At 41.5% G+C, this 17,699-nt stretch overlaps 1 protein-coding gene across 1 annotated transcript in view; it reads left to right on the top strand.

The window, feature by feature from the left end:
• The window catches only part of EPG5 (ectopic P-granules autophagy protein 5 homolog), a 57,144-nt gene that overhangs the window by 346 nt on the left and 39,099 nt on the right, over positions 1-17,699 (top strand). Inside the window, exons 2-11 of the mRNA XM_037372658.1 lie at positions 3,183-4,121; positions 5,929-6,172; positions 7,060-7,196; positions 7,764-7,871; positions 8,831-8,904; positions 11,280-11,388; positions 11,892-12,006; positions 12,611-12,761; positions 13,687-13,842; positions 14,202-14,359. Of these exons, the coding sequence (XP_037228555.1) occupies positions 3,183-4,121; positions 5,929-6,172; positions 7,060-7,196; positions 7,764-7,871; positions 8,831-8,904; positions 11,280-11,388; positions 11,892-12,006; positions 12,611-12,761; positions 13,687-13,842; positions 14,202-14,359 (2,191 nt within the window). The remainder of the gene's footprint in view (positions 1-3,182; positions 4,122-5,928; positions 6,173-7,059; positions 7,197-7,763; positions 7,872-8,830; positions 8,905-11,279; positions 11,389-11,891; positions 12,007-12,610; positions 12,762-13,686; positions 13,843-14,201; positions 14,360-17,699) is intronic.

Here is a 17,699-nt window from a genome sequence, read left to right as displayed (position 1 = left end):
TTAGTTCATCCTTATCTGCTGAAAGCAGTTATAGCGGGGTGTGTGTGTGTGTGTTTTTCTAAAAAGCTTTCTGTGTGTCTGCGCTTTTCTGAGGCGATGCAAGAAGATTTGGAATTACTGGCAGCCAGGAGAAGGGTGTGAGAGGCCTGATGCTGTAAAAGGGTATCCGGATGCTGTAGAAGGGTGTAAACAAGCTTTCTATTCATATAGCATATTGGCCTTCATAAATAGCTCTGTGCAGTGAGACAGCTGGAGTTGCCTCAGCCATGAAGCCATAGGGCAATAGAATTTACTGACACTTAGCAGTGTCGTACTGATTTTCATCCTGTGCTATACTACAACTCGTGCATATAGGCTGGGCTTTAAAATGTTCAAAACATGAGGCCATGTATAGCAGATGACAGTGTTTCTTTGTTAGTTGGTGCTACGGTTGTTAAGTATCGCTCTTGCTAGGTTTTAATCCTGTTTGAGTGTGTTCCTTGTTCATGATGTTCATGATAGTTTTCTGAAGGCTTTATTTTCCTTGCAGCGGTGCTACGCAGAATTTCAGTAATTTCTGGAAACTACCTGAAATGAAATATCTCACCTCAGAGTTCAGTCAGAATGGAAATGTTTCGCTTAATTGCTTAACCTCTTTCATGTTGTAAACTACACCACATAGAGTAAAAGCATTGAAATCGTGGCTGTCAAAGTCCTCTGAGAATAGATTAATGAATTAATTGACCAGTGTCCTCTAAAACAAGGGTTAGATCTCAGTGTCGGCTATGGCTGTGATTCCTGAACTCAAGGCAAGTAAAGACTGGAGGGAAAAGCAATCCTAGAAGAGTAAGTGCGTCATTGTTTCTGTCATTGATTCAGCCCCATAGCATTTGCAAGACAGTCAGATCTTAAGACTGGTGCTTAAGAGAATCAGTTCCCTGCAGGAAGGTGGTGAGTCACAGGTCACGCTGGTAGTTCATTAACGACGTGTGTACAGTGACTCGAGTAGCCACTGTCTTTGGCCATCCCTTCCAGGTGTAATTCACTGTGAAACAATTCACTGGTGATGTCATGTGTGAGAATCTGTAATTTTTCAGTGTTACGCGTGACCCATTCCTGGGTTTTTTGTGGCTGTTGTTACACTCACCACTGTTAGTACGCAGAGGTGTTTGAGGATGCAGTTTGTGGCTCAGCCACATTAAGGACTTTTCCATTCCCATGGCTCAGAAACAACCATAATCCTTTGAAAAGCTGAAATTCTTGGGGGGGTGGGGGGGGGGGGTGGGGGGTGGAGAAGACTGGCTCAGCTGCAGAGCTGCCTGGTACTGGAATGGAGCCCAGGGCTTTCTGAAAATAGTAGCCCCAAAGCTGAGCTTGTCCAGCACCAGTAACAGCAGACTGTTTGAAACAAAGTGAGGTGGCAAAACTGGTGAACCCAGAACTGGTGAAGGTGTGTCTGTGTGCATCTTGGTGAGTAGCACTCAGTTATTCCAGAGATGTTTCCTGAAAAATAATAGGTGTCCTTGGGGCTTGAGGTGTTGTTCACTGATGTGCTAGGAGAGGAGGATGGTTAAGTATGGGACAAGGCTAACGAGCAGCTGGCATCTTTGACTTAAAGGCTAAATCCTCAGAAGAGGGAACAGCAGGTTTTGCTTTCATGTTAATTTGGAACCTGATTTCTCTCACCCTTTCTCAGACTAAGTCCTAGTAATGATTATGGCATTTCTTTGCGTTGGAAAGTGAGAACTGACAGGTTTTTCACAAATTTTAAAAACAACTATTTTAAGTACTTGTAGTGTTTGGGAGGAATACAAGATGCTACTGAAAGATAAAGGAAGTTCCTTCTGTGTGAGGACTGCAAGAGAGAACTTTGAGATTGTGGAGGCGAAAGGACCAGCATGTATTTGTAATGTACGTGGAACAGTACACCGTCAAAAATATGATTAGTGATATAGTATCCTGTGGAAATTACTGACTTGGACTTAAGTGTTGGGAGATGTTTTTTATAACAAGTCCTGGTTTAAAGAACTGTGCTGATCTATTTTTGACCTCTCAGCTGTAGCTTTAGCTGGCCTTGGAGTGTGTTGGAACTGTTTTGTGATTATAATTGTTTACGTGCTTTAATAGATTGGAAAACATACTCTGAAAGCAATGGCAGTGTATTGCCATTTCATAAAGGAGCTGGAGCTTATGTTTGAAATAAAATTAGGCTTGCGATAGAGGTTAGCTAGGGCCTTGATTTGAGTGTTTTCATGTATGCCTTCTCATAAGGCGAAGTCATGCCAGATGTTTAGTGAAAAGTATTCGTGATATTGCCCCCAAGTTTCTAAAACTATTGTCTCTTCCCAATCATGGGAAGCTTTTCCTAATTTCAGTGGTGGTGTTTGTTATAGTATCAGGGTCATCCAAAGTGGAGTGCTGTAGCTTCCACTCCTAATGTAGTTCCACTCCTAATGAACTGGGAGGTATACAGAAATGATTTACAAATTGGCAAAATCTTTGTTGATTTCTGTGCAACACTGTTTCCCACGCTGTGCTTTGGGAAAGAGGCTAATCTATGCCTTAGACTAGCTTCAAGGGAACTATTTACTCCCAAACTGATCTTCATTTAAAAGTGTGCAATTGCTTTACAATTTTGATGTTGCTGCTAAGTTTTTCTGCATCTCTAGTGTGTAATACTTATTGAAAATAGATATTTCAGTAATTGTACACATGATGTGATGGTTTTGGAATGTAGTTAGGGGGTGCATTCCAAACTTTTTTGTTTCGAAATTACTTTTTTGAATATGTTTTTCCATTCATTAAAATATTGTGGAAAACTTAAGATGAATCACGAAGTAACTTTTCTTTTGTGATATGGTGAAATTAATGACTCTTCTTAGAGGTCAGGATCCTGTAACTGATTATTTTATATGTTAATGAAACAATAGCTTTTTTACATAGAAACGTTGAAACATTGTTTAAGAACTGACCAAGAGAATAGACACTGATAGACAGTCTTCAAAGAGCAACTAAGTAGCAAAGATCTGTTCGGTACATTTGTTTTTACCTTTTAATATTATGAAAATTAAATATATTAAGAGGGGCTTTTGGAGTTGTAATATTGACAAATATTAGTTTTGGTGATGGTGGGATTTGGGAGGCAAGGGAGAGAGATTCACTTGGTAGTGACACTGTTAATTATTTTTTTTTTTTCCCCCTAGGAAAAAAAGAAAAAAAGTAGTGAGGAGTCCCAGATACAACCATCTGATGATGTCTTCCTCCTTCCTGTGGCAGAACTGTCTTCTCAAGCCCGTGAAGTGAGAGTGGAGCACCCTGGGGAATTTACAGAAATTCGTCTCAGTGATGAAACAGAGAATGGAAAAACTATAAATGATGTGTGTAACATCCCTGGCAGTAATTTATCTTCAGCAAATGAAGAGCCTTCGACAGTGACTGTAGAGCCTCCCACAGATGCAGGAGAGCGCAAAGCCAGTCCTTTCCATGAGAAATGTGGGGGGGATGTTGAGAAGGGCGGAAAAAGCAAGTTGGACAAACCTCACAGCCCTGTGGAGGCAGTTGCTAGTGGATCAGGAAACTCTGATTTATTGAGTAGTACCTTTCATTCCAGTACTGCTGGCTGTCATACAGTGGTGGGCTTTGTACGGGAAAAAGAAAAGGAAAATGTACAAGATGTTGAAAATCCTCTTGTCTCTTCTTCAGAGAAGCTCCCTCTTAGTATCCCACAGCTTTCTGAGAAATCCAAAACATGTGTTCAGCGATTGGGATTGAAACCAGTTTATCCAGACTTGTCGGCTGAATTGTCCTATGAGAGACCAACCATAATAGCAGTCAAACCACTGTTGCACAACGAAAGGCTGTATCCAGAGCTCCCATCCGAACCAGAACTGGTGCCGTTTACCAGAGAACAGCTGAAGATTTTTGAGCCTTGCTCATGGTTGGAGAACGTTGACTCCTATGTAGAGGAATTCGAAAGTGTTGCTCATCAGGACAGGCATGAATTTTATGAACTGCTCCTAAACTACATGCGCTGCAGGAAGCAGCTATTGCTGGCTGAGGCAGAGCTGCAGGCTATGATGACAGACTGCCAAAATGTTAAGGGGAGATTATGGACTTTTAAAGAAGAACAGAAAACCGTACAGGTGCTGTTGCTTACGTTACTTTTTGACCCAAACTATTCGGATGTGATTTCAGACGATAATTTTACTTGCTGTTGAGCTTATCTTATTGAAGCTGGTTTGTTTTAAAAGAAATGATTGTCTTTGCTTTCTGCCTCTCCACTGACCACTAGTACTTCAGAGTTCATCCTGTTGAGATTTAAGACTGTTTGTTGTTCGGTTTTTTTTTAAAAAAAACCTCTGAGTGTAGAGTAGTGGGGTCTCTGTTAGCGATCTCTTTTGGAGCCAGACTGGTGTCTGCAGTCGGAATGAGTGTGTGCACCCAGTTCTGCCTGCAGTGCTGGGTGAAGTTTGTAACACAGTACTCAAAGTAGGTGCAGGGGATATGTGATAGAGGAGGACATTGGAATGACGGTAGTGGTGATGTCCCATCTGGCCTGCTGCCTGTAGTGGCAGTTGTCATTGACATCATTCCTGACTGTCTTGCAGTCAGAGGTGGCAGCTGCATAGGAGCTTGAGTCATGCTCATGGGCGGCCCACCCTGTTGCTTGAAGCAGAGGGAGCGTGAGGTCCATCTGCATTCATGAACTGTAGCTCTGCAAGTGTAGCTGTGGTTTTAGCTACTTCCAGGGTGGTCCTGGTACTCTGTAGCATTTCTGTCTGCAAACCAGAGGGCTTTGGGGAGCTCTTTGGGGCACACATCAGAAAGGATTTTCCCCAGACTTGTTCTGTGTCACTTGTCTTTGGAGCTGGGTGTTACAGTGGGAGTGAATGGCATTGTTCTGGCACTCTGACCCTGTTTGTAGCCAACATGTCATCAAAATTTTCCAAGGGTGCTAAATACCTGTGTACATGGTAGCTTTTACTGTTGGTTCTGTGAGTGCCTCTCCTGTTTAGTTCCTCAGAGTTGAGACATTGAGACATCCACCGAACAGATTTGAATCTTTTCCTTTTTATTGGGGAGTAACACTGAACCTCACTGGACTTTCAGTTTTGTGTTGATCAGTTTCTACACTGAAAGCAGTTTTGGCTTTGCACTTACATCCCACTGGTCATTCTGCAGTTGGCTAAGCTTGCTGCTTGCTTTATTCCATCCCAGTTCATTATGTATTTATTGTATGTCCAGAATAATTGTTGGTTTTATACCAAATTAAAATTCTTACTCTACTAACTTAGGAAACATGGGGTTACTTTCAAGCTTAAGCTTTCAAAGTGCTGGTTCTGAAGTATGTTTCCTGGTTGCATAAAAGAATAACAGGAATGTTGATGTATTGTGATTTTTCTTTTGTGCTGAGTTAGAGATAGGGCAGAGGAAGATTGGCCTCAACTTTTAATTACAGTTTGGGAAACAGTTAGAATGCAGTTAATCTCTGAAAATGTTAAACAATGGGAAATAGCTGCACATATTCAGTTCTGGGACCTTAGAAAAATACTTATTTTTTTCCAGTATGTATTTTAGCTTTAAAATAGCAATTTCAAGTATTTATTGTAATCTATAAACTGAGAAGCAGGTGTGCTCACTGGGAGTGAGAGACCTGATTTTGTTCACATCTCTGTGATACAGACAAGTCACTTGGTATCTGTTTCTAAATCTGAGTTACTGAGGGTTTGTAGTGTAATTATTTTCAGAAGTCAGGGATATGAATCTTTAGTAATCAGTAGCTCTTAAAAAGTATGTAGGATGTCCCCAGGTGTTTGACTTCTCAATGTGTGGAGTGGAAAGCTTTGAAATCTGTTGAGGAGAGGGGAATGTCAAGGTTAATTTATGTAAGCATGCTCGACCTGACAAAATAACTAAACTACTTATATAAAATAATTGCTTTCTTTTCAGGGTGTCTGTGCAGATCAGTGCAAGGTGACAGGTCACCATCGCTACCAGACAGTGGAGCTGAATGACAATGTGTTGGGGGAACTGAAAAAGCTGTTTGAAGCCAAAGCAGAGCACGTGCATCAGACACTGGCGCTCCACTCATACACTTCGGTGTTGTCCCGCTTGCAAGTAGAGTCATATGTCTACAGGTTGCTCAGCAGCTCGTCCCTGCTGAGATCAGTGGCTCTTCAGCAGCAAGAACAAGGTGTGTTGCTGGTCTGGACCATTCCCCATGCTGTGCAGGGTGTTCAGCGCCTTGTTCACCTGCAGTTTTAGGGTATTGTGGTGGAATTTGTATACTGGATTGTTTCTCCTCTGATACTAAAACCTGCTGATCTTACGTAGGGATCAAAGAAATTTCTTTCTCACCACAAAAATTTCCCATTTTCTTAACTTACTCACCTGGAGAGTGGAAGCAGGAGTGCCGCCTTCTAAGCTGCATACTGCCACTGATTACTGTAGAAGGACACTGGGTGAGATAGGACACCTGGACTTCAGTCTTTTGTTGTCAAAGGCAACATGTGATGCAGTCCCCTTTCCCATTTGATTATGCACAATTCTAACACCAGCTGTATATTTTTTCCTACTTTACTTCCTCTTGGGAAGGCTATTCAAAATCTTGCAACTCCAATACTTAGAAATCTTTTTGGTTTTCATCCTACGTGTATTACTTGAGTTTTTGCCAATATAATCTTTTAGCTAAAGTATTCCTCCCCCTCCTGCCCCGGATATTTATCCTTCCTAGTCCTCCTCCCTTTGCCCCCCACCTCCCAGATAGTTTGTATGCGTAGTAAATGGTGGTTCTTAAAAAGTTTATGTTGGGGGGAAGCCTTTTATGAGAGTAACCTTGGTATAGTCTTGTAGTTAGTATCCAGTGCCTAATTATGAGATTAAATACACTGAAGTGTATTTACTTATACATACACATATATATACTTATATCTGTCAGATTTAACAAGCAGCTGTGTTGAAATATTTCTCCATCTACAGATACAGAGACCAAGTTCTCTATATAGCCCCAAACCCACTACTAATGTTACTGCTCTTGACAGCTGCATGTTGAAGCTCCTTCATTCTGTTTTTAATTTGCAGTTTCAAAGCAGTCAGAAAATCTTTCTTCAGACTTGGGCCACTTGAAGGAATGTATTAGCGTCCTTTTTGGTTTCACTCGCAGAGTTATCGAAGATCCTCAGTTTCAGAGTGACCTTCTCATGTGGCTGCAGAGACTGGTGAGGGAGTAAGCCTGGATATATCTGTTTGATCCAACAGATGGGATGAATTTGGGAGTTATTTCTGAAAGTGTTACTGTTAACTTGCTGTCCCATGTGCAGTGATATTTTTGGGGTTTGTTTTGCTTGAGGAACAGAATCTTTTAGTGAATTTTTAGAATGTATTTCCTTGTCTGATGAAGTCAGTGGAGGTCAGCAGCATTAATGAGGACTGGTACCTGAGCAGCCAACACTGCTCGAAGTGGACTTAATATTCATTATGCTTTTACTTATTTTGAATTTAAAATTACTCAGACTTGTCATTTTTGAGAAACTTCTAGCTGATGTCTAAAATAATTTTTAATAAAACTGTAGAGTAATTAATTTCTCTACACTGAAGGAAAGTTTGTTGCTCATAAGCCAAGCAAGCAGACTTTTAAATACTGTTTCTCCTGTAACTTGCTCTGAAAATTGAGGTTTCTTAGAAAGTATGGGAAGAGAAATGAAAAAACAGTATTACGAGTTAGCAGGACTATAAAGGAACGAACCTTGAAATTGGTTGCCAAATTCCAATATGCTTTCTTTTAGGTGTCTGTGTTGCAAAGAATTGGCTGTCTAGGTGACCATCTCTTCCTCTTCAACCACATCCTTCGGTGTCCAGCTGGGATCAGCGAATGGGCTTGTCCATTCATTCAGGTGTGAATGTTTATTTTGTTATTGTCAGAAAGTGGGAGTGGAGTGGGTAGGAGAGTGTCTTGTGCCTAGTCAATCCCTCCTGACCAACACCGTGTTTCCAGGTGCGGGGATCATGTTTAACGGTGAGGGGGTTCTCAAAGAATGTATTTACCTATGTTAGCCCAATCATGAGCAGGTTAATGGGGAAACAGGCTTCTCTTTCTTGGCTAGAGAGACCCTGTGAAAGGGAGTCAAGGACTTCTGGTGTGCCTGAGGAGGCTGCATGCAGCAGCAGGTTTTGGGAGTGCTCTAAGAAATAGAAAGAATATTTAGACTTCAAACAGTGCTGTATGCGAGACAAGTGAGATTGGAGGCAGCTCTGCGATATATAAGGGATGAGGAAGAGCAGATTTTTATATGCTGCATGTTGAAAGGGGACTAGTTTCCCTGAAGAGTTTGTTGGTTAGGTAATTTCAAGGGCAAGGGAAAGGGTTTGCTTTATATAGATCAGAGGGAGTGCAGACATCCAAAAGCACAAGAGTGTTCTTGCAACGAACATTGTTGCCCCTCAGAGAGGGGAAGATGTTGGCAATCTAGGTGTAGGAGCATGATTGCAATTGCATTAACAGGGAAAGATCAGCAAGTCCTTAGAATGTAACGTGGTAGGATCCTAACTTCGCCTCTGCTCAACGTCCCAGTTCCCCCTGGTGCCCAGAAGTACATGTGAAACAGAAGTGGTCTTTTTTGTGGGATTTTTGATGTTTTTTCCCTCCCTCATTTAATTCCTATTGGACTAATACCAGTATTTTGCCATAGCAATACTTTCTCCAGGATGTGGATACTGTCTTTTATGGCTACTTTTTAGTGTGAAGAAAAAGCTAGTTCAAAATGTGAAACTCAGCAAATTAGTTTTATCAGAGAAATTCAAATTCTCTTTGCTGCCTATCTAGATTTACCTAGGTTTTTGCATTTAATTTCAGATCAAAGTCTTGGATAACCCATCAGGTGTCTTTCATTTCATGCAATCTCTTGCCTTGCTTATGTCTCCTGTCAAGTAAGTATGAATATGATTTTATAAAATGTTCTGATTATTTAAGATTAGAAAACATGACACATGATCTACTTGTGAAACTCTGAATGTTCATTGCAGGCAAAGTCATAAAAGCAGGCACAAATAAGAGATTCACAGTTTAATTCAAACTCTTTTTACTCATTCATCTTAAAATACAGCCTTGGCAGTACATTCTCCTACTGCGTGCAGTATGATGCAGCTTGCGTTCAGCTGTCAGATAGCTTTGAAGATTGACATCCTCACATGTTTTATTACTGTGACTTATGAAATAGAGTTCTTTCCTTGAATGATGGCCTGTTCGTTACACTGTGTGTGCAACAGAATTCCCTGACTAAAGGGTTTGCCAAGCTGGTGTGTGTGCTGGTTGGGCTTCTAATTTATTTGTCATCCTGGTTTTTTTTTAATCTAGAAGGAATAGATGCTGCTGGGAGAAGCTAGTTAATGAAATCAGTCATTGAAAACTGTTTCAGATAAAATATATTACTCCATCCCCAATTTTAATGTCTAAGAATCAAATGTTATTTAGGGTTGTCATTCTGATGTTGATAGCCAGACCCTGAGTTAATCAGCAGTCTGGTTTATTGGATGCTGTTATTTAAGGGTTTTGGTTTTGCGTTTCCTGTCTAGAGCTGCCCGGGGAAATAAGTGTATCCTGAGGGCATATGTATTGCCAGTGCATTTTGGTGGTTGTGTTTTGAATAAGGGCTGACTTCAAGGTGTCTGGAGTGATGCTCTCATCTGTTGATACAAGAACACAGCCTCCACAATGGCTGTACTGACTGGTAAAAGAGCTGAGACTTGTCTGTTACAGCTGCTGCATGTCAGTAACAAGTTTGAATTCTGAATCTGGTTTGTGAAACCACTGTATTAAAACTTGTTTCAGTTGTAATACATCCATCTTACCAGAGTATAAGGTAAAGGAGATCAGGAGATAGCAGATGTCACGCTGGACTTCTGTGGCACTGTTCTGCTGGGATGTTTCAGGTTAGAAGATAGTTGGATGTTATGATTAAACTTTTTATATAACCTTTCTGCATATTTGTGTGACTTGCTGTTACATCTGCACAACTAGAATTTCTACAATATAGAGTCTGAAAGCTAGTATCCCAGACTTAAAGTGGTCTAATACATGGAACTAGAGCTGGCTTGACTTGAGGCAACTCCTTTCTGGAAGGTCTTTAGTTGTGGTAGCTCAGTGTGTGTAAGACCACTCTTACATTGATGTGGTGTTCAGTTAATGCAGCAATTAAAGGTGTATAGTGGAGCTGGCCTGCACTCACCCTGTGTGTTGTTGACTCCCTAGCCTTAAATGGTTATTGTACAGTACCTTGTCTGAAATAATAATAAAAAAAATTATATCCTTTCTTAAAGGATTTTTCTCAGCCACGGGCAAGAATAATGTTATTTCTTGCATATTTAAATGTGCTTGCTGTACAGGGCTGATAGCCATTTACATTTCTCAGAATGTTGCTTGGAAGATCATTTGCTGAATACAGCAGATTGGTGTGAATCTTGGAGGATACCAATTTATTGTAGAATCATTTAGGATCACAGAACCGTTATAGGTTGGAAAAGACCTGTAAGGTTATAGAGTCTAGCTGTTAACCCATCACTGCCAAGGCCACCGCTAACCCCTGGCCCCGAGCGCCACAGCTACAGGTGTTATAAATCCCCCCAGGGCGGGTGCCGCCAGCCCCCCGGCAGCCTGTGCCAGCCTTGGCCACCCTTTCCGTGACCGGGATTTTCCCTCATTCCCAACCTAACCCCTCCCCCGGCACAAGGTGAGGCCGTTCCCTCTCGTCCTGTCGCCTGTTCCCTGGGAGAAGAGCCCGACCCCCCTGGCTCCAGCCCCTCTCAGGGGGTTGCAGGGAGCCAGAAGGTCTCCCCTCAGCCCCCCCCTCTCCAGGCTGACCCCCCAGCTCCCCCAGCCGCTCCCCACAGCACTTGTGCCCCAGCCCCTTCCCCAGCCCCCTGCCCGGCTCTGGGCACGCTCCAGCCCCTCAGGGTCTGTCTGGGAGCGAGGGGCCCAGAGCCCACCGCGCCATTCCAGGGGCGGCCTCCCCAGTGCCGAGGGCAGGGGGACGGGCACTGCCCTGCTCCCGCTGGCCACACCACTGCTGGCACCAGCCAGGATGCTGCTGGCCTCCTTGGCCACCTGGGCACACGGGGGGCTCATGCCCAGCCGGCTGCCGACCAGCCCCCATTTTTTTTCTGCCATGCAGCTTTCTGACATATTTGTTAATTTCTTGCTCTTGTATTTGGTTTTTTTTAATATCTTCTCTTAACTAAAAGGTGACTGAATTCAGAATTTTCAATTTTCTAATATTTTGTAAACTTGATATTTCACTTTAAATCAGAAATCGGGTGGACTTTATGTGCCATATGAAACCAAGTGAAAGGAAAAGTTCTTCCTCGTCTAGGAAAGGATCTGGAAACTGGACCCTGGTAGATGAAGGAGGAGAAGAGGTAACAGCAAACGACTTCTTTTTTTTTTTTTTTTCCCTTATTTTGCTCAAGCTTATTGTGTTTTGTGAAATGGAGGAGGAAAAGCTGACTTTTTCAGTTAAAAAGCATCATCTGAAACTTAGATCTATTTTACTCTCCTTTTGTCTCTGTTATTACTGTAGATACTGGAGCTTCCAGGAATGAGTATTAGCAATAGAATTTAAATGTTTGAGCTATTGCATGCAAAAGAAGACAGAAGTAGACATACATTTAAGTAGGTGCTTCCCTTCAGAAGCTGCATTGGACTAACACAGCATTGGTTCTAGTTCTGTTTCCTAGCTGGTGAGGGATTTTATGTAGAAACACACACAGAAGAGGAATTTAGGAGCTTGTGTGCGTGGGAAGGAGTTCCTTTGTACTTTCTTTGTTTTCCTCTTACAAGCAAACTAATTCGTACAGTAGTGAAGCCCTTTTACCGTGTGTTTTATTGTAAAGCTACTGAAAGCAACTGTGTTTGTCTATAGGATGAGGATCCTGAAACAAGCTGGAGTCTTCTTTTGGAAGATGACTTGATTGCCCTGTTGTCACAGTTTCCATTTAATGAGCTCTTTCAGCAGTTCCTTGGGTTTAAGTCTGGAGGTAAATCAGCTGCTAAAGAGTTATCCTTTGTGTTGCTTGTGCTAACAGTATTAATGACTAAAACTGCCACGAATGCTACTGGTTTATGAGAGTCTCCAAGTGAAGCAATGGCTTGTGCAATGGCTCAGGGACTAAATCGATGAGATGGAAGTGTACACCATGTGTATGGGATGACTTAAAAACCTGTAGCAATGGTAGGATGCAAAATGCTAGAGTCCTTTCCCTTAGTTTTCATCTGTTCGGTAGTTGTACTCACATATGTGCTTCCAGAACTAATTTTTCCCCTTTGTCTCTTAGCTGTAATGTTACTGTGATTTTTTTTCCCCAGTCATTTATTCATTCTTTATTTCTGGACAAGTACATGAAGATAATTGCTTGCTAGAGGTCTTGTTAACCTGTATAGTTTATTTGTACTTTTGTATTCAACAAGTATTTGTTGTTCATTTCATAAACAAAACAGATTTTGCTTTGCTATATAGTTGGCATCAATGAACTGATTGCCAAGTATATGGTGAATTGTGGCTTTGAGTGCTTGTTAAGTTACTTAAGAAGAACCAGAATTCACACATTCTTTTTGAGCCTTATTTTTCTGTCTCTGTCTTAGGTGCTTATTTTCCTGAAAAAACAACTCCCCAGGAGATGATGAAGATTTTTGCTTTTGCGAACTCCTTAGTGGAACTTCTGTCTGCAGGGTTAGAAACATTTAACAGAGCACGGTACCGACAGTTTGTGAAGCGAATTGGTCAGCTGATCAAGTAAGAGAATATATTCTCTGTGATATGATTAATTTTTTTTTTCACACAGTCAGGTTTAAAGTTCAGAGCTGCTAAAAAAGAACAAAAAAGTCCAACCACCAAACGAAAAAAAAACCCCAAACCCCACCAGCCAAAACAAAACAAAAGGCCCAAACTTAGTTCTTGGGTAGATTTTGCTCTGCGAGTTGGTCAGTTTAGGGTTAGCCAGTCTGGGTATCTGAAATCCCAGGGTCCTTGACTCTAAAGCTGCCTGTGAAGTGGGAAACTGCAGAATCTAAGTGCTGTGGGTTTAGTGGAGATGGGATGAGTTGTGGAACACCAGGCTGACTTCCATCACGGATGTGCTTATCCAACAAACAGTATCTCAGATCACCGCTATTTATAATGAGTGTTAGCACTTTCCATTGTTATCTGGAATTGTTTTAGCATTTTTAATTTGCTCATTGAAAGTTGTCATATTGTTGCAGTAGGGAAATTGAATTGAAACCAGAAAGTTGCTCTTTGTTTTTAAATCTCTAGCTGTCATTTTATATAGCTTCTATGATTGTGTTTTCAAGGGGGGATAGAGTTAAATCAGAAACAAAATCCGTGTTTTTGTTTGTGTTATTAGAGCAGGAGCTTTCTCAGTATAACTATTCCTGTATGAACTTTTTGCACTTACTGCCCTTTCATGTAGGATTACCTTAAGTCTCCAGAGTTCATACACCAACTAATTTGGTGTAACAAAATATTATGCACTTTGCTTGCAATACCAAGGAAGGATAACACAGGAATTTTAGACATGCTATTTAATTGGAAGTGTCTGAAAACCAGAGGACAAAGGGTTGAACACATGTCTTGTGATTAGACTCTGATCTAGTTGTACTTGTCAGTATTTTTATGTGGTGATGACATACTACTTCAACTTGCTTATTCTTCTGTGTAGGATGACACTTTGTCATGTGAGTGACCACTGGGCCCAATACATTAGCAACAATAAACAGTATGGATCAGTTATGCATCCCTACTCTGTGGAAAAATTGCAACTGGAGTTTGATGAGCTGTTTTTTAGAGCTGTTCTACATGTTCTGAAGGCGAAAAGGTAGGCTGTCCCATGTGACTGATAATGGCTTCACCTTGGAGAAGTTAGATACTTGAAACTGGGATTTGGAATGCCTTTAAATACTTAATGGTTTAAACAAGGCTGCGTTACGCACAATTTTTCAGCACGTTGGTGGCATCAGTATGGGGAGGTATTATGTCTTGAATTCTAGCATCTGACAGAAGCTCTGAGGACTTGTCCAGTTCAGAATGAGGTTACCTCAGAATTTAAGATGCTAAGACACATCCTCAAATTCCTGATTCTGTTACTGTGGCAGAGATGTGGGCGTATGTCTCCTTTTCAAATGTTGGGATTTATCAGGGAGAAACTGCTTCTCTCTGCCTCTTCAAATCCAACAGGTTGGGAGTCTGGTTGTTCATGTCTGAGATGCCTTATGGAACCTTATCCAGCAACATGCTTTGGAGGCTCTTCTTTGTCATGCACTGTGCGGAGAGCGAGCACCTGGAAAATCTCTGCTCTACTCTGCATCCTGCTGACTGCAAACAAAGACTCAAAGGTAGAATTCCTACACTTGGAACCAATTATTATTGATTTGGCTACTGCTGCATCAGCTACAAGTTTACTTTTTCTGTAGGTTTCATTGTTAAATACATCCTCAGCAGCATGACTGGCCCAGGGGCCTTAGAAATGTCTTGAGCAGTTCATGATCTTCCAGTACTTGTTTGCCCAAACACTCATGTTAACTGGAATTGTTGGATCTGCTGGCCTTCTGGTTTTCTCTGACAGAGACTGCTACTGGCTGCCTCAGAGATGCAGGAATGCCATGCAGTAGATAAATCTTGTGTATTCTTGTATCAGCTCCTATCTGGACCTTTGGTAGTATTTGGAGAGAGAAATTTAAATCTGAAAATGCAGAACTCTCTATTGCTTAGGGTTGGTTTAAGGTTTTTTGGAGGGTTTTGGGTTTTATGTGAGCTGTTGATAGTTCTATAAATACCACAGTCCTTATTTTTTGCCTCTAAACTTGCTAGTTTTGGCTTCACTATCTTACATTAGGGAACATCTGCTTATTGTCCAGAACTACAGATGTTTCCCATATCTCACGCCTTCTTTTGATGCTTTTCCTGTCCTATATGCCACCTTTTCTTCCTGTTTCCCCTTGACTTCTGTCCTGTGTTGATCTCCACTGTGGCTGTGGTGACCAGCTATAACAGTTATTTAGAAGGAGCTGGAATGCTACTTACCCTTTGCTGCTGCCTTTGTGGAAAATACTTCAAGACTTGATTAACAGGGAGACGGGTAAACAAAGCAGTAACTCCCTACTTCCCAGCCTCTTTGCTGTCTTCAGGGAGAGCTGTTACCACATCAACTAAGTCTTTTGATGGAGAAGCAGGAGAAAATGGTGATCTTGAGGGGTTACTGAGTGTCTTGACTCTGTGCAAGCTCAGCTGATATTTAAGGCAATTTACACAGAGTGGGAGAGAAATACCAAGATGGTAACTACATTCACTTTATGAAGTGCTGATCTGATTAATACTTGCCAACCAAAACTGTAACAGTTACACTGTTTCAGTAGGACTTATTTTTGTTATTGCAATAAATTTTTCCTGTATCTCAAAGAGAATGTAATATGGTGTATTGCAGCTCTGTATGTGGTGTATGTATGGTGGGTTGCAGCTCTGACAGTAATAAACACTGATTATTTTTTCAAATTGTTTTTACGTTTTAATCTTTTGTTTTAAAGTTGCTGGTATGCTGATGCAGGATATTTTTTTCCTCTTCATTCTCTTCAGTGGATTATGTCAGCATGATACTATTTCTCACAAATGTCTAGACAGGGAATATCAACTGTTCTTTCAGTGAAATCAGTCTTATCTTCTGAATTAGCTTCTTTTGACTGACACCAACATAATGGTGACTTAATTTTTTGTAATCATACCTTAGAAGACCATGACATTAACCTTCTCCTGGGAGAGAACCTTTTTTTATTGGTTTCCCTTCCCAGATTGTTTGAGCATTTTTGAGTGGTGAATCTACAGGTGGTAGCAAACCTTGGTAATAGATGGAAGCTTTAGACTTGAGTATATAGAAGTGAGAGCGTAATTACTTTTAAGGGATAGTAGAAATAGCATGATAAAATGGAGCACAGTGATGGAGCTACACTTACTAGGACAACCTCTGGATTATGAGAACTACCAGATATAACCCGCTGAGGAAATATGGGAAGTCTGGTTACTTGAGGTGTTCTTGAGTGGACCAAATGTTAGTAAACTTACTGTGGTTTTTGCTGACAAGCAATGACTTAGTAGTTTCTTCTTGATGTTTGATACCTGTGGGAGTATGAGCATGTATATTTAAGTTTTATGAATGTAGGATGAACAGTTTTGTCTTTGTGTCCATTGCAATTGGCAATGAGAACCTGCTGAACAACATCTCTTGTTACGGTTTCTTTACTGCCAGTACCAAATTTGAGGAGCCACTGATTCTTGGGGTCTCTCTAAACTTGTAGTGTCATCAGATGCACAGAGGAGGAAGGGCATTGGCTCCACTAGCAACTGTGTGGGGAAGATGTCATTGCCTAAATCCTATCACTTCACAGTGAAGCAGAGTCTCTCTTCTTCCCTTTTTCCTTGTCCCCATCCTTCAGTCGAGGCTATGGCTTGCTGTGGGTTTGAGGTTGGCATGGGGTCTGCAGTGTGTGGAGCTCACAGATGACCCCAGGTACAGTGATGAAGAGGAGGTGCAGCTGAGGCAGGAAGCTGGGAGACTGCAGAGCTGTGAGTTGCAGCAGAGAAGGTCTTGATGCACATGTGCCCAGCAGCTGACACCAGCCCTCCTCCTTCCTCTTACGGACTTTGTCCTTCACTTTACCTGATCCCATTTTTCTCTTCTGTTCTTCTCCAGCCACCTTCTCTGTTGTTCGCTGGTCTGTGCCTAATGAAACACAGACACACACATCATGGTGCTCATCATACAATTGCTGTCATGGTCATCATTTGTTACTTGCGTATCCTACCCCTTCCCCACCCTCTGGGTCATTCTACCATGCCTTTATATATAGTAATGGTATATTTTGGGTTATTTTCCCTTGTGCATTACCTTAAAAAAAAATCTCAGACAACAGCAAAACTCAGAGTGCTGTGTAGCTTCTGCTGTAAAGATAGAAGGTAGTATTGGTGAAGGGAGATATCCCCTGTCTGTCTATGGTGTCTTTCAGGAGTGTAGTTTATTTGACTGTATGGAAAACTCTACGTAAATTGCACAATCCTGTACCACACTGATGAGATGTTTTGGCTGTACAAATCTGAGCTCGGGTTGAAGTACAGTTGCAAAATTCTTGAAAGCCCTTAAAATAGAATGTAACTTAAGTGGAAGTGTTTAATCACAAGCACGCTGAGCACGTGCCTGTGCAGATTAAGTAGCTAAGTGCCACAATGAGTGCTTTTTCGGTTTATTCAGCTGCTGTAAGATTGGTGTAAACAGTGTTTACTGGCATGTTATGCTTCAGAAGTAGACCGCTCTCCAAACTGTTTTACAGCTCAAATGCAACTTTCAATGCTTTTGCTGCACAGACTCTTTCAAGTTATTTGGAAGAGAAAAAAAATGTTTTAAGTCCTTTACAGGTTTCCTTGTACTTTTACCTTCCTGTTGTCCCCACCCTGAGGAATGAAATATTTATTTGCATTTGGCAGTATCTCACTATTGGAATTAAAGAGTAAACCTGCCTTGAATTTGAGTGAAAGCATCTCTTAGCCTTCCTGTCCTGCGCAACTTTGGCTCTCTGTTTTCAGAGGTATTTTCTGAATAAGTGCATTCAATGATTTTTTTTTTGTACTGAGTCGGAGAAAATGAAGCTGACCCTTCCTTGTAACTCTTGGACATGATCTAGGCCCAGG

This window comes from Falco rusticolus, chromosome Z (genome assembly GCF_015220075.1).
Source record: "Falco rusticolus isolate bFalRus1 chromosome Z, bFalRus1.pri, whole genome shotgun sequence".
NCBI lineage: Eukaryota > Metazoa > Chordata > Aves > Falconiformes > Falconidae > Falco > Falco rusticolus.
Note: the sequence above shows the minus strand (reverse complement) of the source record. Positions and strands in the feature narration are given on the sequence as shown.